The sequence below is a fragment of the Lonchura striata genome, chromosome 7 (genome assembly GCF_050655825.1).
Source record: "Lonchura striata isolate lonStrDom1 chromosome 7, ASM5065582v1, whole genome shotgun sequence".
NCBI classification, from domain to species: Eukaryota; Metazoa; Chordata; class Aves; order Passeriformes; family Estrildidae; genus Lonchura; species Lonchura striata.
This window is the reverse complement of record NC_140709.1, coordinates 5,289,292-5,317,115: the sequence shown is the minus strand read 5'-3', so window position 1 is coordinate 5,317,115 and position 27,824 is coordinate 5,289,292. Positions and strand designations below refer to the sequence as shown.

The window sequence follows — 27,824 nt, the reverse complement described above, 5'->3', positions numbered from 1 at the left end:
AGTTTTGATCAACTTTTCCACTGCCTTTTTCACTCTTTACTTCATAAAAAGATTCAAAATTACTCTGTTTGAAATTTTTTAAGAGAAATTTCATTTTTTTGGTAGGAACAAGTTGTAATTTGAAGTTGCAGGGAAGTAATTTTAAAAGCACATCTACAGCAATTGCATCAATTCTCCAGAAATGTTATATTTTAGCAAATAAAGGTTGGCATTTATGTGGACTCAGATTACATGCACACTACCTCAAATTTTATTTCAAAATGTACGTTTTAGAAAATATTTGACATTTGATTCTTTCTGTTTTCAACAAGCCAAGAAGGAGAATTTCGTGATATGATAAAATATATAAAGGAAATAATCAGTGGGAAAATAATTTGCATGCAAAAAACCGATTTGACATGTTTCTATATTGATTGGAAAAATACAAGCAAATACCTTTGCTATACTGCTAATAAATTATTCATAAGCAGAGATTTTATACTGGAAAAAATGTACACAAAGAGCTAAGTACTCAATTCTCTGTTTGCAGGAAATATTTCTTCTGCTGCTGGGATCCAGCTCTGTGATTTACATATGAACACAGAAAAGTACTTTTCCATCAGTGCTCAGATTGTTAGAAAGGAATGAGTATTAATACAAAACAATATTAAAGGAACAAGCATTAATGGACTTCTGTACAACCCATGAAGGACAACATTCCTTAGCTTCTTCTTTACCAAAGCACAAAACTCTTAAGAAAAGCATTTGGGATATAAATTTATCCCAGGACAAAATTAACTAATTTGTTTTCTTGGCAACTTGCAGAAGCAAAAAAAGAGCATTAGGAAGAACTTGTAGCAGCACAAATATTTTTACACTGATTGAATTCATGTCTTGCTACAACATTATTGTGTTTGCTTTGCCTCAATGGTTCAGTACCTTACACTTTCTTTAATCACATCAAATTAAAAAAAAAAAATTGGTGCCTTCCTTTTAGGTTAGATAGATAGAATATGATTAATTCCTATTGAATTTTCCTTTTTTGGAGTTTCCTGAAAAAGAAAACTGTATTTCTGTGGTAGTTTGTTTTTAAATATCCAAATAAACTCTGAAAGCAAATTCTCCCTCCAGACAGATATATCAGAAGAATTAAAAATGTATCCTACATTTCTTATTGCGGACCCATTACATACCAATATCCAAGCTAATAACTCTTATTTCACAGTGTTCAAAAACAGTAAAAATACAATAGACTGTAAGACAAATAATGACAAAAGCTCTTGTAAAGAGTTGTATCAGCTATGAAAAGTGCTTGACCTCCAACTGCTCAATAATCTGGTGAATTAAGAAAAAATATTACTATTAGTTTACCTTTATCAGTTAGCTACATATTGGATTTCTTACCCCTGAAAAAGAATCATAAACATTGTTCAGAGCTAAAGGGATAAGCATTTATTAACAAGGAATTTTGATCAAATAGTACCTGCTCATTACATGTTGAAATAAATAAAACCTGAATGGGTGTGAAAAATTATTAATGCTATATCATTGTGGCCAGTGAGACTTTGTTATGATATGACCAGACGAGTAAAGTTCTTGTATGTGAAGAAACTGTAGAGAAAAGTGTCTGCTTGAGTTGAATTTCTATAATTCAGTGAATTCATTCTTCATTCTTGAGAAACAACTCATTTTCTGATATAGTTCCCTGACAGCTTTTTGTATATTATATTCATGGATGCCACGAACAATTTATCTCACTGTGCAATGTAACTTATTTTGTCAAATGCTTTTAAAGTTCTAATTTCATATCTATTTGTTTCATTACACCTTATTCTGTAAGTGGCTTGATGGTCTATAAAAAATTTATACAACTATTTCAAAGAGCTCAACAGTATTATTTAGTGTCCCAGTGCTTCCAAGATTTTGGATTTTAAAACTATGCAAGCCTACTGTGTTTAATTTAAACAGTAGAATCTATAGCTAGAATTTAAGTATGCATCTGACAAGCAAAAGTAAATTTAAAAAAAACCCTAACACCTTTTTTACCTGGGTAGTGTCAATTTATTAATTCTGTCCATTACAATTAATTACAATTTTTTTTTTATCTTCAAGTCTAGAGAACAACCCAGAATTGAATGTATAATTTAGCTATTAATATGACACAAAGTTGGCTAACAGAATCATTTTTTTTCTTAGAAACTGCAGATTTTTTCTCTTATATTATTTGAACTTCTTGATATCACTTTGTAGCATGATGATCTGAACTTTAAGAGAGACAATTATTACTGCTGGGTCATACACATGGCTAATTCTAAATATGATACTCAACACTTATTTTGCCAACAGCAACATCATTTTGTGGAAGCTTTTGTTTTTTTCCTTTTTTTCCCCAAATTTTCGACAAACTGCCCAGTCCTGTAGATTAACACCATCACAGCAAAACTACCACTCTCAATTTGATTTCTACATGACAATAAAGACATAAAATAATTTCTTGCTACTGGTAGTACAGAAAACTGACACTAATAATCAATCCCTAAGTAAAATCTCCCACAAAGCTAAGAAAGCTTTTGTGTGCCAACCCCCCTGGGGTGCAACAACAAAAGGTCCTGAGTGATTATTGAGCCACATTTTCCTTTTTTAATGTAACACTTGCATATGAAAACCACAGCACTACTGCTTGCAGTAATTAAACTCACAACATTTTCAAGTGCAGGGAGTAATTACCAGGCAGACAAATCCACTTTAACCTCCCAAGCTGAATGAGACACTCTGTACCTAGGGACTCCACATCTTGGACTGCAGAAAGGGGCAGCAGCATTCACTCAGCATTAGAATGCCTAATTTATTAATCTTTTTAGATCATCACCTTGAAGATACTAAATACACACTCATGGTATACAATCAGGAATGTGTATTCAAGATTATGTACGAGAAAAAGTTATTAACTTTGTGAATTTCCGAGTAAAAAGGAAAAAACCACAGCAATTGTCAAGAGAAGGCACTTCAGAACTACTTAGGGAATGTTCCTCTTGAAATATTTTATAAAGACAGTAATTATTAGATAAAAGCATTACAAATTTTTCATTTCTTCCTGAGACCCAGATGGAAATTAACTCCCTCAAAGTCATATTGCACAGATTTATTAGGCCTTTGGGTTCCTCATGGGTAGGAGAGAACTGGGTAACTGAGCTATTTTGAATAACCACATCTACTTCTCAATGCAATTAAATACTAAAGAAATTGACTTCTCAATATGAAACAAGGCAAGTCATCTCAAGAATACAATGAATATAATGAGCAGGCCATGTTTGATCAAAATTCCTTGTTAACAAATGCTTATTACTTCACTTTTGAACAGTGTTTATGATTATTTGTTTGAAAATAAGAAATTTGGTATGTAACTAACTGTTAAGTATAAACTAATTGTAATATTTATAATTAATTCACCAGATTATTGACAGTTGAATGTCAGGCATTTTTTCATAGCTGATACAACTCTTTATAAGCAGAATTTGACCAGAATTTGAGAATTACAGCAAGGGACATTTTCAATTTTGGTCAGCTGATTTTCAGCAGATCAGAGGGTGTTGAATGAAAATATATGTGTTTTAAAAAAATTCAAAAGTTTTCTCTTGCACATTGCCAACCTGACTCTGTTCTAACATGGACCAAGGTAAAAGTTACTTACTGCAGTTTTCTTCATCAGAATTATCTCCACAATCATTCTGGCTGTCACATCTCCAGTGATCTGGAATGCAGTTGTTGTTTTTGCACTGGAACTCATGAGGTCCACAAGTTTTTTTATCTGTAATTCGGGTGAGTAATATTTACAGCATTGCAAACAAAGAGTCAAAATGAGAAAGACTCCCACTAAATGCATTATAAAGTTACTGGATACATATAAGGATGAGCAACAATAATACTTGAAGTTTTACTTTCGGGAATAATTTATTTCTCATAACATTCTTTAAACTTCTATTTATACATTCATGCCCTAATACCCTTCTATAAATTCATACCCTAATCTTAAATTTGATGAAATTAAAATATGCAGTGCATAAACCATCATATAAAGTTTAAAAAATATTAAATTGAGAAGGGGTCACATGAGAGGGTATTAGGACACTGAATCTCAAGAACTGAATTCACTTTTCCTTGTATTTATCTGTAAGATTGCCCTAAAAAAGACCAGGTCACAGTAAAACACTAAATATTGATTTGAAAAATGTGCAAAATATGTATTTCTCAAAACTTACTTTGACATATAATAATTTAGGACAGGAAATTTGCACTTTGATTTAAATTTTTACCTGCTGATGGATTGGATATTACTCATATGAGGTAAAACATTACAAAGCCTATAGTACTGAGCTGAGGGAAATTTCCTTCAGGTTTTATATTTTCAATGAGCTTTTCTATTTAAAGAGGAGCATTGGAAGCCTCTTAGAGATGCATGAACACCCTGAACTCCTCCAGAAGGTAGGAGCTGCCTCTGTGTTTTCTGTGAGCAGCTCTTGAATAATTTGTTCAGCTTCTAAGGACTGAGATGAAATGAAGAAAATTAAAAAGTTATCAGTGACATTTTCAGTGGGGGAGGGAAAAAAAAAAGTTTGCTTTGTAAAAGCCTCAATGACATATTTAAAATTACATGCCACTGTGCTATTGCATTAGAAAATGTTTAAATTTTCGTTAGGAAAAGTCAAAACATGTCAGAGCAGCTTCTCTCTACTCTCATGGCAACGCCAGGGCTGATAATGACTGACAAACAGCAGCTACAATCAACTCATTCCTCTGCTGCTGAACCACAAATTAGAGGTGTTAATTTGATGCTAGGGGCCAAAAGTTGCATTTTGTCTATTGTTTTAGCTGTGGCTCGGGAACCAGACTGATAAAACTACATTTGAGTACCAGGATTGGTGTTGCAGCTCAGTTGTGTGCACTCAAAAATCTGATCACTGCAATTCTGCCTTTTATGTCTGTTCTTTGTTCTCTGCCAATGTCACAATTGCAAGAAGTTTTCTCCCAAAGTATTTACTCCATGATATTTTTTTAATATTACAGTCTATGATACTTGCATCATAATATTTCAAATACTTGCACTGGCAAACAATTAAAAATATTTAATATTACAAAATGCAATAATATTCCTCCCACGCTTATCACACTCTTGTATTTTCATTCTGTAGCTCTGCAAAGGATGAAGTTCCAAACCTGAAATCCATCCTATGTTTATTAAAACACTTCCAGTAAAGTCTGCAATTTTCCACTAGAGTATTTGCCCACAAAATGAATTGTAGCACTAATGACAGATAACATCACAGCAACATATAAATACTCTATTTATCCCTCCACATTCAGTAGAAATACCAAGATTTAATCAGTAATACACAGAGCCAGAGATGACACCTATTCATTTCAGTTACCTGAATATGAAATATCTTTTCTTACTCTTTAATAAAGAATTATTTAGTTCTCAAGGATACTACATCCATTTTGTAGCATTTCCTTTCCTATACATTTGAAGAAAATCTAGATTTTTTAATTTATCCTTTCTTCACAAATCTGAAAACTTTATTTTTTCTCTGGGTTGAATGATCTCGTGTAGCATCTTACAGCTGACAATGTCTTACAAACCAGATTTGTCTTGTATTCTTGTATTCTTCTTCATATAAATGAGAACTGAGGGAAACACTGGGACACCAGGGATAGGATATAAAAAAGAGGAAAATTTGGGAAAGTTGTGTACGAATTATCTGATCTTTGAGAATGATGGATTAATTCATCTCAAAGGAAACAGTGCCTTCTTTATTGGGAATTGTGGAACCATGAAAAGCACACAGGGGCCCACACACATTTTGTCATCTCTGCCTTCAACACTAAATTCCTTTCTCATTTTTCTTAAAATGAGACCCCCCTTAAAGTGTGAAAGTTCAGACAGAAATGGTGCAAAGGCAAAGGAGCAAGCACTGATAATTACATTTTCATAATGGTCTCTTCAAATTGTTAAGAGATTCACTGACCTGCTGTAGCAGGAACAGCCCTTCCTTAGAAATTTGTGTGATCAGAGGGAGCTGCGAATGGTGCTGAACTGACCAGGATTTTATTTTAGAAATACTTCTAAATGAGCATGAGGAAAACAGGATGAAGGCTTAAATGGAGAAAAAAAACCAAAACAAGACAAAAAAGCCCATTTGCACCCTAAACACATTTTGATTCAAATATCAATCCCTGTGAATGAAACCACTAATTGTATGCATTGCTCTTTGGGGATTTTCAGTCCATACATTTTTCACATGTGTGCATTTGTGTGTGTGTGTCTGAATGGGATAAAATCCAAAATTAAAAGGAATTTGGTTTTGATTCAGGATCAGTTGGTTGTCCTAGAGCTTGGCAGGCTGGCACCCATGATGGCTACAGGAAATTATAAACCTGTTGAATGAAGTTTAAGATTATGCAATGCATCCTTCAAGTGCCTCAAAGAAAATATTCTTTATCATCAGGAAAAAAGCCTACTTTTTTACTTTCACAGCTGAAACTAAAATCAATATTTTAAAAAGTGAGAAGGAAGAAAGCAGTCATGCCAGTGTTGACACATCAGGAAATAAAGACCTGAAACACACAAAACCTTTAAAGACTATTATAAAATCACTTTCCAAGACCACATAGAGGTTTCTTCAATTTCTAACTCAAAATAGTCCATTTTAATGTAAAGTATCTAAGTTGTGAGCAAGGACTTTAATTGCCTGGACTGCTAGCACCAATGAACTTTATCTCTTGTTCTCTGAGAAACATCAGACACTCCCAAAGAAACCCACATTTCCTGATTCTACCTTCACTGTTGGAGTTGGAAAGCAACCACAGAAGAATAAATGCATTTACACTGCCTCTAGAAATGTACTCAGTGTAATATCTCCAATAACACACAGCAGCAGAAGTTGACTAAGCAAAATACATATGGACATGCAGCACTCAAGCAAAAAGAGATTCTTTTACACAAGTTTTGAACTGCAGACATTTTAGAAATGAACTCCAAACAATAACAAATTAGTGTTACATCAACATATGTAGATCCTTTTTATACTCATTCATGTATTTCATAGAATTTAATTCTATCAAACTTTGCACATAAAAATAACTATCTTTAACTTGAAAAATAAAATGCAGAAGACCAAGCTGTGTTGAAACTACTGCCATTGTAAGGTCACTTAACCATATTTCAAATGTTAAAAATATGGAAAACTTCAAAATATGATTAAACACACCCTGTTCTTGTCAAGGCTTAGCTGTTCCATGTGTACTCAACCATGTTTGGCACAGAAATTGTGACTATGGATAAATTATTCTGTCTCCTCCAACACAAAAAACAAGAGGAATGTATGCAGCCAGGAGATTAAAAATAAAGATGTGTGTGTTTTATCAGGGAAGTGTGTGGTAAAGCTGTGGAAGACCTTGCTGCAGCATGTTTTGAAAACTTCACAAAGGCAAATGATGAATTATGGTATACAGAGGCATATTTGACTGAAAATATCTCTGATTCTCCAGTTGTTAGAGGATGGAAGAGTATCCCAGGGAAGGCTCAGTGTGGGCCTGCTTTGCTCAAATATTCCTGCCTAGAGACAGGACAAAAGTCAAGCTGAGTCTCAGAGATGAACCAACACCTCCAGCTGGATATGTTGTGATTTGAAGAACCTTTTGAGCTTGGGACTGCACACATTGCTTCTCTATACTTTTTAGCCATTTGAGTAATTTTTGTTCTGTCTATTGTAAAATTATGGCTCAGAGTGAAGTATTTATTCTAAACACGATTTTTCATATTTACTGTCAGTATTATTTCTTTTAAAAAAAGAAAAAAAATTGTGACTTGAGGATATTACTAGAGGAAATATCTGACAACCATTTATGTCACATCAGTTGGGTGTGCACAGGCCAGGCAAAATGTGAAACCACAGTTTGGAAACTTGGAATGCTGTCCCAGTTGGAAAGCCACAGCATGTTGGAGATCCAGGTGATGTGGAATGGTGGAGGAGAAAGGAGCTGTGACATAGATCAGATAGTGAGGAGTGCAGGGCTGCTTCAATAACAGCCCAGAAATGGAGATGGAGTTTCCATCTTCTTTGCATTCACTGTTTCTTCAAGACAAATTATTCCTTGCACTGTAAACTTCTCACCACTTGACAGGAGTAATTATTTTCCCCATCCTGGCCATGCAAAAGATGGTCTTGGATTTTCAGTGCTGAGAAAGTTCATTTTCCCAGGCATATTTGCCATCTTCAGCATTTTTTATATGCTCATGTGTCGATTATTTGAAAAATATCCATGAAAAAGCAGCTCAGTGCTTTGTCCTTGACTGTAGCCTGTGGTTGTGTTACTCTGTTGTCCCAGAGATAAACCTGTCCAGGCACAGGTGTTTCATCAAACCATTCACTGATGTGTGGATGAATAATGGTGAGAGCTTTAAATGTTCTATATTTGTCTTGTTCTCCTCCACCTCAGACCATTTTTCTGTATTTTCCTTATAGACCAGTCTTGGAAGTTTCACAGTGTTTCTGCACATGTTTGTTGACATGGTTAGTGTGTGTCTTGCATTCACATCCATCTTCAGGGAATTTCCAGCAGTACTGATCCACTTACTCTGCCTCTGATTGTCTGTAATCCATTTCCCAGGCAGAATATTTGTATTTATTATTTTCTCTAATTACAACAGTAAGAGCTGACTCATAACTCCCTGGAGCTCACAGAGAGAAGTTGGCCAGGTCAAGTTAGAAACTGCTCTGAACCTATCTATACCATCAGTCTTAACTACCAGGATTTGCAAATTATTGTATTTTCACTATTTATGAACTTCAGCAGCAATTAAGTGCAGACTGAACTGATAGAAACTGGACAACTATATTTAAAAATAATGAATATCACCTTATCCTATGACAGCCACTACATTCTGTGCCACTTCCATGACTCTAAATGCCAAATGAGAGCCTCATTTGCAGCTCCTGCCAATAAAAAGTTGCACAATAGGAATTTTATGAACTACTCATACAGAGATTGCCATTCAGTAAGATCTGGATGAGTCATAGAGGTTCCAGATAGGTATTATAAACACTGAAAGAGGATGTAAAAAGTGGGAAGATTATTTCCTTTCGCTAAAAAAATGTCAAGCCACAGAAAGAGAGATGCAGAACCACTGGCATACTCACCACAGTTTGCTTCATCTGACCCATCTGCACAATCTGGGTCTTCATCACACACCCACAGCTTGGAAATGCAGTGTTTGGTTGTTTTACACTGGAAGTGGTCTGGAGAACAACTGTTTTCAGCTTTAAATAAAAGAATTCCAAATCAAAGTTAGAAATTTCTGCTAATATTCAAAATACGTGTTTTAAAGAAAAAAAATATTAAGGATTCAAGAATCAGAAATTGGATATCTCTAGCATCATTTGTGTAATATCTGTAAGAAAAAAACATTCAGGTTTATACTGTTTATAGTTTTGTCATTTTCTTATATTTATTTTTTATTATTTTATTATTTTATATAAACATTAAGGCAAAAGAAATATAATGAACAAAGTGTATATTGCGAATATTCTCTTAACAGCTAATAGACTTACCATGGAGAGAATCAAATCACTTTAGCAAAAATAAGACGAGCGTTTTACATTACCTTTCTGAAATGACAGTTATAAATTCTGAGAGTCAGTTTATAAGACTAAGGCAGCTCTGGATGCTTTGATCAAAAACAGAATTAAAATTATGTATGATTTTTGTGAAATTCTGTGCTCTGTTAAATTGGGCAAATGTTGAGAAAAGTTTGACAAATATTTCACTTTATCAGTTTAGAACAACAATTTTGAATGAATCCTGAAGCAATAAAAAGATGCAAAGATGCAGCTGAGCTCTCAGTCCTATTCTTTAAGGATGGTTTAAGAGTTTAACTGCATTAACCTCAGAACAGCCATTTAAAAACAACACAGATCCTCAGTGCACACATGATTCTAGATGTTCTTTAGAAATACACACTCCAAATGATTTTAAACTGAATTGACCATAGGAGAAAACCAGGAAACATTTGATAAGGTTTTCCCACATGTATGTATGCCCCACCTTTACCTAAGGAATTCTGTAGCACCTTTAAAATCTTTCTTACCCATGTTGAAAAGCAATTTGCTCCCTGATATTACTATTCTTGCTTTTTGGGTTTGCCAAGATGAAAAATTTTAGCTTTGCTAAAAGTTGGTGTATTATTTCTTTCAGTGTCACATTTCCATAGACTTGAGTCATGTTCCTAACTGTACCACAACAAATAATTCTGATCCTCAGCTAGGACCCATCACCAGGGGATTTCACAGGGCTTTACAAGAAACTCCAGCACAATGACCTTCATTGTACATATGGAAAGACTTCAGTATGAAATGTGACTTTGAAAAGGTCACCTGGTAAGCAAAAGAGAACAGTGGAAGACCTAAAAGAAAAAAAAAAAAAGTATTTTATGGATCCCAGACTGGTGACATTAGAGTGAGAGAGAATCTCACCTGTTACTTGTCTTGTGCAAGGAGCCCAAGTCAATGTGAACTCCCAGTCCCTGAGCTGTAGACTCTGCGGCTCTGATTTAACTTCTGCCAGCTACACCTCAAGGCTTTTGGAAGCCTTCCATGTACCATGTGAAGTTCTTTCCAAGGGGGGAAAAAAGTAATCTCCCTTATCTTTCACAGGAGCTTTCCTGATCCCTCTTAATCAGTTTTTAAAGAAAGCCAACATGCAAACCAACACAAAATGCTTTCTACAAAACTTGTATTTACATCTCCCTTGAGTAGTTTGGAAGGCAGCCATCAAACATGACCATCCACAAAGCCTTTCTATCCTTAGCAACCCTTCTCCCCTTGCAGAAGGATTTGTTCTTTGCAGAAATGCAGCACATGCAAACCTTGAGAAAGCTGATCCAGAACAAGCAGCTCAGATCAGCAACAGATCTGAGCAGCGAAATCAGTAAAACACAGAGCTACATTTCAAGGCAGCCCCATCAGACACAAACTTATTCAACAAATTTCCATTGTAAATCTAAAAACATTTTCTCCACTTATAGCTAAGAAATGCAAAGTGAAAATAAATGTGTGAAAAGTAAGTTGCACTAAAAGCTGAGTTGCAGTAAATGGAAATCCAGTTACATAGATAAATGAATGAAATCCCCAGAGAAAGGGGAACAGAAAAGGTAAAAATAATCAATGAAACAACAAGAATGTAAAGGAGCTTTGGATCCACAGCTTTTCCTAAAAAAGACTGAAAAACATCTTTTTCCATTGAAATGTATTGCTGCAAGGCATAGCAGATGAAAGCTTAGGAATATGAGTCATTTGTGAGGTGGTTCAGAGTCAAATACATGTTTCAACCTCAGTCAAAAACCCAATTAAATGCCTGAAATTGTTTGTACCTCTCTCTTCTCTGCAATGACTTTAAAATTGCTGTTAATAAATTACATTTTAGTTTGCTCTTTTGTACATGAAGCATTACACACCAGTCCTGTGAATTAACTGTTTGCATGTTCTCAAATTGTTTTATATAGAGGACATTTACAGTGTTTTTACTCCAGTTCCCTGTTTAAAACCAGCTACAGAGCAAAGTTCTCTAAGCACAACTTACGACAGTCTCTTTCATCTTCTTCATCACCACAGTCATCCTGGCCATTGCACCTCAGATTTATTGGGATACACTTCTGGTTCTTTGTGCACTTGAATTGCCCTGACAGACACACGTGTGTGTCTGTAAATTAAAAGAAAATTAAAAGACCAAGTTAAAATGATTAAAAGTTGAAAAGGTTCAAAAGTTCAAAGGTAGATGAAGAAAAATGCTGTTTGTTGGCAGCGTGTGAAACATGACATTTAAAGCAGTTTGGCCTGTTTCTGAAGCCTGCAGTGTATACAAGCACCTACCACAGTTCAGTTCATCAGAGTTGTCCCCACAGTCGTTCTCTCCATCGCAGATAAAGGCTGGGAGAGCACAAAGCCCAGTTCCACACTGGAAACGTCCTGGCTGACATCTGAATTCAGCTGGGAAAAGACAAAACTGCTTATGAATACTACCAGAGCAATGGTTAAAGTCTCACTATTGCTGTTCTTACCCCATGGACTAATCCAATATACCCATAAACTTGTATTTCCTTTATAATCTCAGTCTGAGTATATATTAGTCATTAAAGGCTACACATATGATTGCAAGACTAATTTCAAAGTCTGATATCTTTAATTTGTGCAGCTCTAGTTACAGTGCTAATGACACAGAGTGAAAACCCCCTGCAGGTTGAAGCTTACCAAAGGCTCAACAGAGATGTGCAATTTTGGATCTAAACACTTGAGTTCAAGTCTGCTTTTAAGAAGCCCCCTATCCCACTATAATTTTATTTCCCAATGAAGGAATTGTTCCTTCTCCAGCCACTGTCATTAGAAATAATGAGCAATTATGTACCTCTATAGTAATATTACATATAAGTACAGAGTAGCTTAAAATAAAAACTGATGTGGAATAATTACATATGGTAAAATTTGCTTCAGAGGCCTCTTTAGCAGGAGAAGAGAACTAATTATCAAATTGTAAAACTAAAGGTGAGGGATTTCAATACAAAAGAAATCAAATTAACTGTCAATTAACCAGAAGATTGTAGAATACATTGAACATTTTTTTCAAATATAAGCTTAAGGGAGGGAAGCGAGGATCACAAGGAAAACATTGTCATTGCTCAGAAAACTGCAATGAAGAATAAATAATGTGTATCTAAATGTCTACAATCGCAGCCAAACACAAGCAAATGAGATTAGAATCCCACATTTTTATTACACAGGAAAAAGAAAACCAAATAAACCTGTCAGAAGTATGTATTCACGCAAAGATTTCCACAACCTCAAAGCCACAGCTTCAAAATTAAAATCTTTAGTGAAAACATAACTGAGATGAAGTAAAGGTTTGAAAGATGAAAAATATGTATGATTTTCCAAACACCTTAATAGGCTCAGAGACCAAGGAGCATGAAGTTGTGCTGCAAACAGAAATGTCCACAAAAATCCTTTTCCTAAACTGATTTATAAAGTGTTCTATTTGGTTTGGGCCCTGCTGAGAGAGCCGGCGCGCACTCACGGCACTCGGCGGGCTCGTCGGAGCCGTCCCCGCAGTCATCCACCGTGTCGCACTTCCACCAGAACGGGATGCACTTGTCGGTCTTGCAACGGAACTGCAGAGAGGAAAGGCCAGCAGGAATAAAAGAGTTCATGCTGACATTAATTAATTTGTTTACTTATTTATTTATAAGCAGGAATGGCGCGGTTTATGAAAACCAGCTCTGCTGTGAGACAGGGGCTTCGAAATTTAACTCAAGGTAGAAATCAGTTTTGGATTGAGCTGGAGTCTGCTGTTTAAACTTGTTTAGTCTGTTAACTTCTTGTGCTTGCAAAAGAGAGACAGAGATTCTATACAGAGAAAACAAAGGTGATTCAAAGCTACTTGGAAAAGAATACAAGCATCCAAGCTGAAGAGAGATTAAGAGGGGCCTGACCAACCTTGGGGCTAAAGCAGACAGAAAAACTGAATCTGGGTTACAAGCACCACATTACATGACTGAAGAATTGCGCAGGCTCATAAAAATTGATAAGACAGTTTAATCCATATGCATATGTCTTTTATGCATATGCAACAGGCTAGAGAGATAAAATAGAGTCAGGAATTTTCGGAGGTGCCCGTATCCTTTAAAGGAAGCAATCCCATGTGTGCCCAACGCTAAAATAAATCATACCAATTTTACAACTTTTACAAGTTGTGTGGAGTGTTTTCTTCAGCAAATCAGCTGCTTGAGGCATTGATACATCAATAATTTTCTGGCTGTTAATTTTACAAAACTTGTGTTTTAAATTTTGGGGTTTTTTATTTGGAGATGTTTGGCACTGAGGTTGCCAAAGTGATAAAAATCACTGTAGTTTCAATGATTGTTATGCTGGCTTACAATGCCCCAGCACAAACTGCTCATTACATTTTGCTGTATTCTGTGATTTCATTCTTGAAGGTCTTAATCAAAGCAAACACTTCAATTCTCACTTTTTGCAGACTGTTGAAGCAGACAACATTTTTTCAGATAAACCCAAACACTCACAGTTGAAAAGTGTCTTAATGTGTGGTGCTGTGTACAGTATTGCTTACATTGTTTGAATTAAATGAAAAAATCAAATGTAAAGCCTTCCAGACTTTCAAAAGGATAAAACATCTGTAGAAAAAAAAAAGAAAAATCTTTTGTGGGAAGCCTGTGCATTTACACTCTACTCAGGTGAGTAGAGTACTTTGTTCTGACTGAAAGAGGAATGCAAACAAAAAGAAATGGTAAAAACTGATGTAATTTTCTATGAGGCTCATTTCAGGGACAGAAATCTGGGTAGATTATCAGCCAGCTTTTAAGAAATGTTGGTTTTCCTACCTGGTGTCTCTGTGAACACAGAAAGGAAAGAAACCAAAATATTTAGAAAGGCAAGATATTTAATTTTCTGTCTCTGGGCAGCTTTTTTTCACATTTTAAAAATCACTGATTATTCAATAAATCTGTATTTAAATGATATATTAAATTTAGTGAGAAAATACTTGCATTCCTTTCTAATCTGAGGAGACAAAACCCTGCAAAATCAGGGATCAAGGCCATATAGGTCTTAAATGGATGATTTTTTGGTGTTCAAGAGTCTAATGGGATTTGTATTAAAAAATTTCTCATGCCAGATTGGCCATCATGGGGTGGTCTGGAGAGGCAAGGTCAGTTTATGGACCATCCAACTCCTTCCCATCAGAAATACCAAAGGTGGCTGTGGTGTCAAAAATTATGACATTGTAGGAGCAGCTCTGATCTGACAGCATAATCTGAAAATCTTAAGGAGAGACAAAATTTTGCCACTGATCTCTGCATCTGATGCCATCAGACTGATGAGTTATCAAAGAGTAAACAGATTGCAAACCTGGAAAAAAATTATGAATAACCAATGCCAACCTCTAACTTCCTGTCTGAAGCTGCCTCTTTCACATAATTCTGCTCTTCACTGTGGAATCCACAAGTGATAACATATTGCTCCTTTAGTGTCCAAGATGTGATGCTATTTCTTCAATTCATATTACCACTGAATTAATTAGACTGGAATGGAGCCATTCAGTGAACTATTAGTATATAAATTCATTGTGGAATAAGCTACTAGTATCACTTAAAGGAATTTTTTGAAGTGTCTATTTTTTTAAGCTAAATTTGAGGAACTAAATAAGGGGCAAAATTCTAAAATTGGGAATTTTTAGAAGTGATTTGCATCTGAAGAAAACAGAGAAAGCAAGGCCTCTTACATAAAATTATTATTTGAGTGAAACTGTACCTCTTCTATTTAGATGGCTACTGCTTCCTAAAAATTAGGAGTAAAACTATTTTCCTTAATGTTGGAAATTATTTTCACACATCATGATATAGAACATTGTAACAAGTCATTAGCACACCTCAAATAAAAAGGAACTATTAGAAAATCAGACTATTAAAAATATTTTAAAAGCCATATGTACTATAGCAATCAACCATTTAATTGTCTGGTTAGAACAATCCAAAGGCTTTTATCAAAGTGGTTCTCTTATATGAAAATCAGAATATTCTACTTATTTACCTTACATTTTAAGAAAAAAGTAATAAATGCTTCTTTTAAGTAACAGGGAATGCAGTTTGGTGCTTTAATTGATGAAATTTTTTCCATTTTACATATTGGATTATTTTAAACACAAGTCTATCATTTTCCAATCTTTCTAACTAGACTGAGCTTGTCTTTTTTTAATGCAAAATTCATTCATGCATCCCAAATCACTGTTATACACACTTTGTATTTGATATTTCAGACAAATATTTTTTTCAGGGCTATTTTTATGGGTTTAGCAGCTGTATTTGTTCTGGTGACTGGCAGGAGCACCAACATTTGAAAGTGAACGAGTCCTGCATTCTCTGGAGAAAAAGCCACTTGCAAGTGTTTCCCTCTAACAACCTTGTTGACGAAACGCTCTGCGGAATCTCGTCCAACTGGGATTCCTGCTTCAGATGCATTTGCAGAGGGCTTTGGCCACAAACCATGGCAGGCAGGGCACTGAGGGGAGGGGACACCTGACCAGGCCATGGTGGGAAGTGGGCTCATGGGAATTAGTAGAGTGCTAATTAATAGTGTGCACATTAATAGTGTGCTAATACAACCATCACTGACCATTTGGTCAAGTTTCCAGTTCTCCCTCTCCCTTGGTTCAGGACTTTTTTCTTATTAGGTCATGTTCTGAGCTCACCCTCCTGACTGGACCTTGTGCCCCTATACCTGGCTGCCCAAGGGGTTTTTGGAATCTATCTCTGTTCCCTGCACCCCATTTGCTATTTTCCTTATTAAAGTTTTTATTTTCCAGGCTAGATCCATCGCTCCCGTTGCTCTTCCATTAGCCACTCCTCCTGGCAGGGAGATCACTGCGAGCTTTCAAGCTCACAACGCTCCAAGTGCCCCTCTGAGTGTTGATCTGCCCCATTGCCTGGGTGAGGCCATCATTCCCTGTCCCAGCAGGAGCAGAGCAATCCCTCCAGGCTGTACCTGGCTGGCGGTGCAGTTGGACAGGCACGTCCTGTTGTCGGCGGCCAGGTAGAAGTTGGTGGGGCAGGCACAGGAGTGCAGCTTGTCAGGGGCCAGCAGGCACAGGTGGCTGCAGCCACCGTTGTTCAGCGTGCACACGTGTCTGGACACTGTGGACAGAAGAAGGGAGGGAGATCAGAGCCTCTTATCTCAGCACGCTTTGGGGTATCTGCTTTATGGAGGAAGAAAAATGGTGTGCCATGTTCTGTCTTTACAGTGCAATGTATCAGATCAAAAACCCACAGAGGCAAGCTCTTCCTGCTGCCTTTAAGCTATTCTCTGTTGTATGCAAAAATGAATTATTACTGTGGTTGTAAGTTCAATACTGAAAGAATGAGAGGAAGAAAAAAACCTCTTTTTTTTTTATAATGTGAGAAAAATTAGCTTATCTAGGTCAATTGCCAAATAGCATTCAGTTACAATTCAAATACAGTGATATCAGCAGATAAGACAGAATTATACCACTCACATTCTTTGACATTCCCTTGTCTAGCAGTATTCTTCTGCAATATTAACACTTTTCAAAGAACTGGGTTAGAAGTTTTCATAACACACTGTTCCCCTCTTAAAAAATGGTAACTTGTACTGCAATGCAACTTAACAGTTCTTTACTTTCAGTCAGTACTTAGGTTAATTTTTAATCACATAAATTATCTCTCTACTTGAGCAAGTTTTGTTACATGTATTTAATACTGGATGTGCTTAAAACATTATATAAGATTTATATTTAGAAATGACCATGTGAAAAATTCCACAATTTGAAACAGAACAGCAACAACAAGCATGGCTACTCAGTCAAACACTGGCATGTGCTGCTTGGAAAGCAGAGGCAGGATAATTACCATCAGGCTGCCTGTAGGAATGATACACCTGGATGTCTGTGATGGTGTGCCACGAGTTAATCAGGGAGAGCCTGTCCGAGCCAGAGGTCTTGTGGGCACGGCTGAGGGATTTGGTTTTCCCATCTGTCCAGTAGATGTAATCTTCAAACAATGTCAGTGCAATCACCCCTGGGATGTCTTGATTAGGGACTGGAAGGAGAGATGCTCAGATTAATGTTCACCCTTAGGAAACAGTTAAAATATTCCCCACTGCACAGGCTGGCAGAACAACTGCTATGGAATGTCCTGAGGATAATTATGGTAACAGCACTCCAGCACCAGAGGGTCCTTTATTACAGTTACAATGAAAGTGGATGGAGGACAAGTTCTACTTGCTTAGAATTGGTTGTCCCAGTCAGTGTTAAGGAAATAAAACAACTTCTGTTCAAAAAAACACCTCCAGATTTTAAATTAAAGGCACGTCAAACTTTAAAGTAGTAAGCAAAAAATATAACTTTCCCTGCTCTTTGCATAAGCAATATAAATTGGCTCTTTTACTGTAATAAAAGTTATTAGAGAACATCCAGAACATAACATATACATCTCCTGATGGTCTCTGTTTAATATCCTTTCATACAATTAATAGCATTTTATTTCATCAAAATATACTGACAAAAAAGACAGGAAAAATTTTAAAAAATGGTATTAAAAAACCCATTGCAGTAAGAGGGAATATTGATAATTTCTAGCATCACCAACCACACAATAAAGAAAAAATAAGCCCATAGCTACAGTATCACAAAATTATGAGCCAACATTATTTGGAAAAGGATGGAAGGACAAAAGGGAGAAAAAGCTTTGAAGCATTCTTTATCCTTCAGTATGCTCCTTAACCTGAAGTATTTGTTCTTGGTAAACAGTAACTCAATGCCACCTTTCTTTTCTCCTCCTTTAAACGTCAATAGTAGTAATCATAGATGTCACAGGAGAACATCTGACCAGAATAATTAATTTGTAAATGATAATCTTTTGTTACTGAATCACTTAATTACTGTTAGAGGTGAAAATGCAGAGCACAGCAATTGACTGTCATGTTTAACCAGCACATCTTTAACACCTTTACCCTGTTTTCTGCATCTTTTTTACCTGAAAACTGTTGACATAGAGTAGGCAAATCTCGAATTCCCGTTGGAAAATTTCACAGCTCATTGAGATCTGATGACTGGCACTGAGTATATGGAACAAGAACTTAGAAAATTCAATTTTCTATCCAGTAGTCCTCCCTGTACTGAACTCCAGTGTAGGGCATGTTGCCCTCTGGTCAAGGAGACCTTGCTGCTTGGACCTGAAATTATTTTCCCTTCTTATATGTCTCCCTGAACCACTGAAATAAGAATATGATATTTTTGAAAGAGTTTCATAGCATTTCTGAGAAATCAGTGGAAGTCCAAAGAAATCCTGGCAATTTTAATCTTAATTCTCATTACAGGGACAACTTTGCCACAGCTCCATACACGGTACAGTACAAGAAGAGCTCTTATAATTTCTGTGATTTGTAGAGTCCCACTGTGTAATGTTCCCAATGAGAAATACAAACTAGGCTGACAGGAGAAGCAGGATGTGACATCAAAAGCTTCTGCCCTGCATGGTGCCCCAAAATTTTCCATAAAAATAATTATTTTATTTGTTGCTTCAATTCTGAGACAGTATCGGTTCATATACTTTACGATCCTTGCTTCTACTTCTGACACCAAATTAAAGATGTCAAAAGTCCTACTCCAGTCTCTCTAAAGACAAAAAATGCCCTATTTTCTGTCAGTTTTCTCTTTTTCTTATCAAAGTTAAGATAAAAATCAGAATAAAAGGGCATATAAAAGCATTAACATACATGAAGATATTTACATAGAAAAAATTAATTTGATTTCATCATCTTTATTATTCCCCATCAATGAAAAATACACATAATAGTCATCTTTATTTTGGATATTGAGAAGGCAAACCCCATAGCCTAAGAAAAGATAGATGAATAAATGCTTATTCTTTGGTTTTGTGGATGTTTGTGGGTGGCCAGACAATTTATCCTGCCTTCATTGGATTAGACATACATCAAAATCCAGATGAAACTTTATATTCATGAGCTAAAGAAGATTCAGATTACCATACACTGCCTGAATTGGTCCATCACACTGCATTAACAGGGAAGACAAGTGAAGTGTGTGGCACAAAATATTAAATATTACAGTTAGAACACTGCATAGAAGAAAATTGTTCATTGACTCAAGTACAATTTTATTTTATAAAAAAAACAAAAAAAACCAAATTCTGCAACTACCAGATTTAAAAGCTTAACTCTTTCAAACTTCTTAAAATTAACCCACCTTACCAGGAACAATGCAACAAATATTAGACTCTCTTCTTTTCATGTTCTTTAAAAGAAGAATGATAAAATAGATTTGTTTCTAAAAACTGGATTTCCTATTTTACCATTTATAAATTTGGACTGTCAATGACATAACACTCACAGATTCAGGTTGCAGTTTGTCCTGTCACTATTTTTATTTCTGAGCAACTCTGTAATTTTAATGGGCTTCTGCATTAACTTTTCATTAGGTCATAATCAACACAAACTTGCACCATTAAAAGCTGTAAAAGCTAAATGTATTCTGTTGTGAAACATAGAGAAAGTTATTAAAAAATCAATTAAGAAAGCAATGAATAGTACAGATATATGCAAATGAAAATCCATTTAACGTAAAACAGAATATAACTACAGAATCACTGGAAAATATTTCTTACAAAAATTCCACATTGACCATAAAAAGATAAAATTCTTATAAAAGAAGAATTAATTACATAACAGAAAAACTTCTAATATTTATTGTAAGCTGACCATAAAACTCATTGTATTTTCATGTAGAAAATAAACCTGTAAAGCCTTTGAGAGTTTTCTGAAAACAGGCATTGAGTGGCTACCAATTCTGACTTACATTGCTGTTTAAGGAATAGTTCTATCATAGCTGAATACAATTTTTTTGCATTTTAGCATGTTATAAGCAAGGAAACATCAGAACTGTTGGTATGTAAGAGGTTCTAGAATTTATAGTTCACATCAACCAAACAAAAATGAACAGAAAACAGGTCATTTTCCATCTGATTATCTCATGGAGCAGTAAAATGCTCCATAATGCTCTTTATTCTTTGCCTCTGAGGATATCAGTGTTTCACACTTTCCAAAATTGCAGGTAGAGAATATTAATTTTTTTAGAAATGTATGGAGTAGTAGAAATACCCACTTCCTTTTTACACTCTTTCCTGTAACTCCAAAAAAGTTTTAGATGATTGGTCTCATTATAAGTGACATACTAATACTGTATGTCTAATACTAATTAACCCTATTTGATATTAATGATTAACCCTACAGCAAGTTCTGTGGTGTGAATCAGTTTTTAACAGGAGAGGAAGACTCATTGCTCCTCTTTCCTTGGCAAGCACTGCAAAACCAGATTATTTTGTATGAATTTAAAGTAAAGGCAGGTTAGTCATAACAAAGCACCTCTGTTTCCTCTGCATCAGCTATTTGAAAGCATTTCATCTCATTGCAAGCCCATTAGTAAGAAAGGAACATATTCTGTTAAAGCTAAAAAATGTACTTTTGTGATTCCTTTCTCCACCACAACCTCCTCCTCTCAGAGCTGGGCAAGTTCCTTGCAATTCCTCCTCTCCTTACACACCTGCTGCCAACTCTGATTCTCTGGTGGTGTTTCATTTTACCCATAAATCATGGATTTTCTGACACTAAATACTAATCCCAAACAGACCAACCAGGTAGATGAGAAAAGGGGCAAGAGAGGAGGCAGAGAGGAGAAGGAATGCACAGGCCTTCCAGAAAGCTGCAGAAAATAGGAAGAAAAAACTCAGGCAGGTAATAAAAGGGAAAAATGAGGAGGCTTGTAACAGATCAGAAATGGTAGGAAATAAAAATTCTTAGATACTTGAAGACAAAAATGACAATATATATAACATAAGGGAGAAAAAGTGCTGCATGAACTTAAGAGAAAAGCCACAGGAGATTATGTGATTTATGTGATTATGTTGACACATGAAAACTATGACAGACTTATATATCTGTGTCTCTCTCTCCCCTACTTACAGATGTTTTATGAATTTTGATCCAAGAATATAAATTCATAGGCTGTAAGTCATATTTGTGATACAAATGTTTACTTTTCTCTGAAAAGTGAACCCTGCATCCCTTATATTTTCTGAGCACATTTACTTAAGCATAAAAAAATGTTCATTTTATTTCAGGAATGAAAATCATTCCATCTAGGATTCCTGAGCTACAAAAGCTCAGGAATGAGGCATACAGAAGTGAAGCCCAGCTCCTTTGGCTCTTATTGAAACACAAGTTTTTCCAAAAGTAAGAGCAAATACAATAACTCAAATAATAATAATAATGGTCTCGTTGGCAGGTGGCAAAATCAATGTACCAAGAAAAAGTGTCCTTTAAAGGACAAATGTTGACAACTTCTAAGAGAAAAACAAAACCAAAATTATCAGTGTCCTATCATTTCCAGGGGATGGTTGATAATTTCCAAGACAGAAAGGGATGTGTCCCTTCCCTTTCCAAAAACAGGGGATTGCCATCTTGCCCTGTCCTTGTGCAAAATCTACAAAAACAGAAGAGTTGAAAGATTCCTGTTAGGCTCTTCCCAAGAATTCACCCTGTTAGAATTCCAGTGCTGGGAAGCAATTGCTAAAAGTAATTAATTGTTGTTAAGCAACAATTTAAATTACTTTCTAGCTCCCTGTGGCATTAGAGCAGTTTGTTTTAGAATTTTGGCATCCAAACACAGAAAATTTACATGGGTGACCAAACCTAAAAAAACAAGCTACACTATTTTGAATTCCACTCCCTGAAAATCAAGTTCAGAAACTTGATTTTCTGAACTGCAATAAAACAGAAATAAAAAGCCTACTGACACCTCAATCTAAATGGAACCAGTGGTAATCTCCTAGGAGGGGTTACAAACCCTCCAAAGACAAATTGCATCAAGGAAGAACAACATTTAATAAGAAAATAGCAATTAAACCTACAAAACCAAATAAACCTGGAGATTGCTGATCTCTTCTGCAGCAATTCCTGGCCCCCACTTGCCAAGTGAACTCCCTTGTAGCTGTTTCTGTCTCGTTTTACATTCAACTTTGAGCCTCTCTGAGACACAGTCAATACTTTTTTATTTCCTATACTGCTTATTCCTGATGCTTGCTTCCTTTGGTAAAGAATTTGAAGCACTTAGTCCATAAAATTAATAATGAATAATGACAATAAGATTATCTCTATTAAGCTTGTGACAGTGTGTCGTTCTGACAGATATAATTAAATTTAAGTATATTACATTACATTATATATTACATTAAAATACTGTATTTTCAAGATATTTTACAATCGTTATTACATTTATGAAATTGACACTTGGTTTAGAAACCTAAACCTGTCAAACTCAATGAACAATGAAAAAAAAAATAATGCAATATATAGATTAACCTCATATAAAAAACTATATATATAAATATGTAGTTTTTTATAAATAAGAATATATATAGTTATACATATCTATCTCTATATATATATTATATATAGTTTTCGGATGCTATTACTCATATCTTTAGTAACATGTCCATTCATAAATATTTCTTTCTGCAAAATTAATATATACATTGCACATCCAGATTGTGCTCAGTATGGAAGATAAAAGTCTCAGCATTCAGTGGTGGGATATCTTGTCAGTATAATAATGTAGCTGTAACAATGAAAACTGAGAATATTTCAGTACAACAAGCTTGCACAAAACTTGTTACACATCCCCAAACTGCTATCACTGAAGAAGCAGGAAATTTAGCCTTAAATCTAAACATCTTAAAGTACTAATGTGTTTGAGATATTAAAGTTCATGATTAGATATAGCAACACCACGGGAATAGATGCATAAATTTTTCAAAATCTGTCTATAAAACCAATTGACAAAAACTAGGAATGAAATATTTTATTGTCCCACTTTAAAATGTTTTATTACCTTTTTTAATTCACTGTGAGCAGTTGTTTATATGCCAGTTACCCCACGGCAGTACAGAGCAGTAATAAATTACTCTCAATTATACACAAGTCACTATTTGAGTAGAACAACTGTGTGTGCTGGTGAGTTTTAAAGGTTTTTTAATTATTTTTTCAGATTTACAGAGATCCTTTACCCGCCTGCCAGCCCCTCACCTTAGACTCCTGTCTTGCTGGTTTTCATATCCATTCCCAGTGACCCCCAAGCTATTCCTTCTTTTATCTTTCCCTCTCCTGCCACCATCCAACTGTGAGGACATAAACCACTGGGATACTTTGGTTTATCTCATTTGTCTTCTACTGAAACCATAGGAACTGCTCAACACTGCAGCTCCCTTGATCAAAATCCTCCCCTTTTCCATTGTGTTGATTGGAGCAGGGAGAAAACAGAAAATCTGTGGTTTATGTTCTCTGTCCTGATTGCCCCCCGACAGAACCAACTGCATGGAAAGCAATGCCCATCCTTTAAAATTTGTGATAGCACAAGTCCAGCTCATGGAGAAGTTTCAAGTATAATGAACTATTTTCAGAAGTTTATAACCTAATTCGAGCATATTTCACAAAGCCAGCAGAATGTACAGAACCCAAACTTTTGGCAACCTTTGATGCCTCAGGTTTTAGCTTTTATATTTTTCAGATTCTGCGCTCCTGTAGTGTGTGGGTTTGGACTTCATATTAGAGGATAGTAAGCTCTCTTCACAGAATAGGTAGACAAATCAATTCCTTCTCTAGCTGGGACAAGGACAAATTATCCAAATCTCAGGCCCAAAAGCACAAACAATGTGGGCTGAAGAGAGTAAAAAACAGAAGGATGAGGCTTCATAACCTAAAGCAGTAAGTGGAGAACTAACTTCAATATGCAAATAGAGCAGAACTTATGAAAATGAGAGACCCTGTGTCCAGTCATGCATTTTGTGACCGTTTTGATTTATCTTGGGTTCAGCCCTGGCTGGGCTCTTGTGCTGCCCAAGGTGGATCCATTGAGGCCTTCTAATAAATCCCTACTTCATCCTTTAACTCTGTCTAGACTCTGTTCTAGATCAGCCTTCACAGGGCATCACCTTCCAAACTGGAGACTGAGCAACCTTAGAGTAGAGTAACTGTTTGAACTGCCTTTAATATAGGTGAATCTGAACAATTTTTCCTGAATATTACCCTTTAAAAGAGCAGGAACACAATGAAATAATTAGATTTGGGAACATATATGGATTGGAGAATTTTATAGGAAGAATTATTAAAAGTAAATTGAGAAGTCAATAATTGAGAGGAAGCAATTATCAGCTTGTGCCATCAGATGTGGTTACAATGAATAATTCTATAGACTCTTCAAAGGTTGGGAAAAAACTGTTGCCATATCAGAGCTACTTCTCATCTGCTTTGAGAAACAAACCCTCTTTCAAGCTTCTCTAATTTCTGAGCTATGAGAATTTCCATTATAAATCTAGAAGGAATTGGTTACTGTAATCTTTTAGATCACTTCTACAATAGGGCAATTTTATAAACAATTGGGCGTATTCTCTTTCAAAACTCTGTGGCAGACCTCAGAATTAGACACAAATATTCATTTTCTACCTGCAAACTCCTTGCAATGAGCAGCTTTTGAAATCACAGGCACTAAAAATGAAAGTGGTTGTAATCTCCAAGCCCCTTGTTCTTGTTACTTCAAAACTTGCAGTCTCTCCAATTCTGAGAATTGCAAACATTCAGACAGAAGCTGTCTCAAGAACAGGGTGTTTTTTCAAATTGAGTTACTCCAGGAAAGTTATTCTCTGTTAATGATATTACACATAAACAAGTAATTTAATAATAATAATTTAATTAAAGTGCAACACTTTTCCATTGCTAATTTCCATGCCTCTGTCAAATGAAGGAATGAAGTGCTCAACTTTTTGTTTTTACTGTATAAACTAACAATTTGACACAGTTTAAGGCCTAAACTCTGAGAAGTTTCTGTGTTTCCTAAATTGGACCGTCAGATTTCCCTTTTATAGTTTAATTACACTGAAATGCTCATCTTCAAAGAGAAATGGGAGAATGCAGGCAGCTCTGGGATTTAGGAGCCCTGAAAGTTGGGAAAACCTGCATGGAGCAACCAGATACCCAGGGAACTGTGAAGCCTGCATCTCTTCTGGGAAGTGGGAACAGAAAGCAGTTAAGTCTGACAAATTCTTAAATTTTTTATTTATTTATTTTTAAAAGCTCGTATAAGTAAACCAGCTTAGTGCTTAGCCAGATTAATGCTTCAATACTTGCTTAATCATTTACAATATATAACATTTGTGAATGCTGCAGTGCTGAATTGGCTAAGCTCTAAAGACAGTTTATATAACCAAGCATTAAACTTCAAACAGCTCAGCAAGGTCATTGCTGCCCCAGCGCCAAGAAGAGCTCCCAAGCACTCTAAGATTTCTGGCCTAGTTAGCATGTTTTCAAAATTTTTACTAGCAGTCTCTTGGCAATTATAAAAGACAATTTTATTGAAATGCAGAGGAACTTTACAAGAGAAAAGCAGCAGGTGTTCTCCTCAAAAGGTTTTAAGGTTCAGAAGTAACAAACAATTTAAAAGCCCCATACTTGCTGAAGAAATGTTAACACCAAGATCTAAATGCATGTAAACTCTCATTGCATGTAATGAACACTCCCTGGTGTCAATAATTAGACTAAGATTGTTGTGTTTATCCTAAATTATCTGATGTGGAGCACAGAACACTGCACACTGTCTCACACCATCCCTTAATGATATTAAATCCACTAATTCTGATGAGTTACTAATTTTCTGGGTCTTTTGAAATCTCTGTGCCATTTTCTGATACATTTCATAACAGAAAAATTAAAATCAAAAAATAATAATCTCAGGAAAACACCTCAGAGCAAGACAGCCTTATCCTCAGAGGTCACAGAAACAGGTGAGAAAATGATTAGTTTGCCATTAGGAGCACTTCCAATTGCATCACTAACAACATTTCTGTTCAGACTTTTTCCTGCCCTCTATGAAAATGTATTTTGTGGTCACCACATCTGTGCCTTTATCCTTCTCCATTCAAAAACACAAAGGATAAGAGCAAACTCAACCACCTCCCCCTTAGTTAACTTTGACAATAAAAAATGTCCAAAATGACAAAGGAAAACAGACCATGAAATCCATGTAAAAAACATGCCTTCAAGGAACACAGTTATCACAAGAGATAAAACCTAATCTTTTCCATTTAAGTGCTTATCAGTGTGGATTACAGATATCAGAAGGCCAAGGGGAATGACAGTTCCAAATACTGAATTTGAACACTGAGCTTCCCCTATTAAAATAATTATTTTACAATGGCTAATTTTCATTATCCAGAATATTTCTAGTCTTGTGCTGAATCACAAAGAAATTAACTTTTTTTTTGGTTGGTTGTTCCAGGAGAAAGCAGGGAGAAAGGGAAAAGACTGATTAAAGGCAAATTGATCATTATGTGTGAACTCTGCAAAACTGTCAAAGCTCCCCTTGGAGCACCCACGGGGCTGTTTCATCTGTTTCAGACACCAAGAATTCTATCCCTGTTTTGTTAAATCCACAGAAACTTTTCTACAACTTCATTTTGATTTGTTAATGATGTTCTAAGCGAAACTCCTGACAGCAGAAAGCGACAAGAGGCATTAGGTGTGGGCAGGCAGGAGAGGAGCCAGACAAGGCCACAAAGATGATCCAAGGATTGGGAAGCTTCCATGAGAGCAAAGGCTGGGAGAACTGGGTTTGTTCACTCTTTAGAAAAGACCCTCATCACCACATTCCAGCCTTTAAAGAGGCTGCAAAGAAATGGAGACTCCTTTTTCACATGGAAAAGGTGAGGGGTGATGGGAACAGGTTACTCTTGGGAAGATTCCAACTGGAGATAAAAGGAAAAATTTTCACAATGAGAATATTGGAATATTGTCCCAAGAAAATGGTGGATTGGACCATTGGACCACCCATAAGATGCAGATGGGCATGGCTGTGGGTCATCTAGACCGTGCTTTTCCCAGCGAAGATTGGACTAAGTGATCCATGAGGTTGGACTAGGTGATCTGTGAGGTGTCTTCCAACCTCATCCTTTACAATGATTGACTGAGGAAAAAATCTGCTTTCACGTCATTAAAATACCTCAGGATCTTTCTCCCAAAGCTCAATTCTTATGGCTCGAATATTTATACACCATCTGGACTTCAAAGAGACCTGTCCTCAAAAGCAGCACAGTACCAGCTTTACACAAAGTCACTATTGCTTTTGGAGCTTGCCTCAGATACTTC

At 35.8% G+C, this 27,824-nt stretch overlaps 1 protein-coding gene across 2 annotated transcripts in view; it reads right to left on the bottom strand.

The window, feature by feature from the left end:
• Positions 1–27,824, bottom strand: part of LRP1B (LDL receptor related protein 1B) — a 627,450-nt gene that overhangs the window by 63,788 nt on the left and 535,838 nt on the right. For both annotated transcript variants that reach the window (XM_077784902.2, XM_085584138.1), the window contains exons 61-67: positions 17,465–17,653; positions 16,584–16,732; positions 13,102–13,195; positions 11,904–12,020; positions 11,614–11,733; positions 9,177–9,296; positions 3,671–3,787 (exon numbers count right to left, since the gene is read on the bottom strand). In XM_077784902.2, the coding sequence (XP_077641028.2) occupies positions 3,671–3,787; positions 9,177–9,296; positions 11,614–11,733; positions 11,904–12,020; positions 13,102–13,195; positions 16,584–16,732; positions 17,465–17,653 (906 nt within the window). The remainder of the gene's footprint in view (positions 1–3,670; positions 3,788–9,176; positions 9,297–11,613; positions 11,734–11,903; positions 12,021–13,101; positions 13,196–16,583; positions 16,733–17,464; positions 17,654–27,824) is intronic.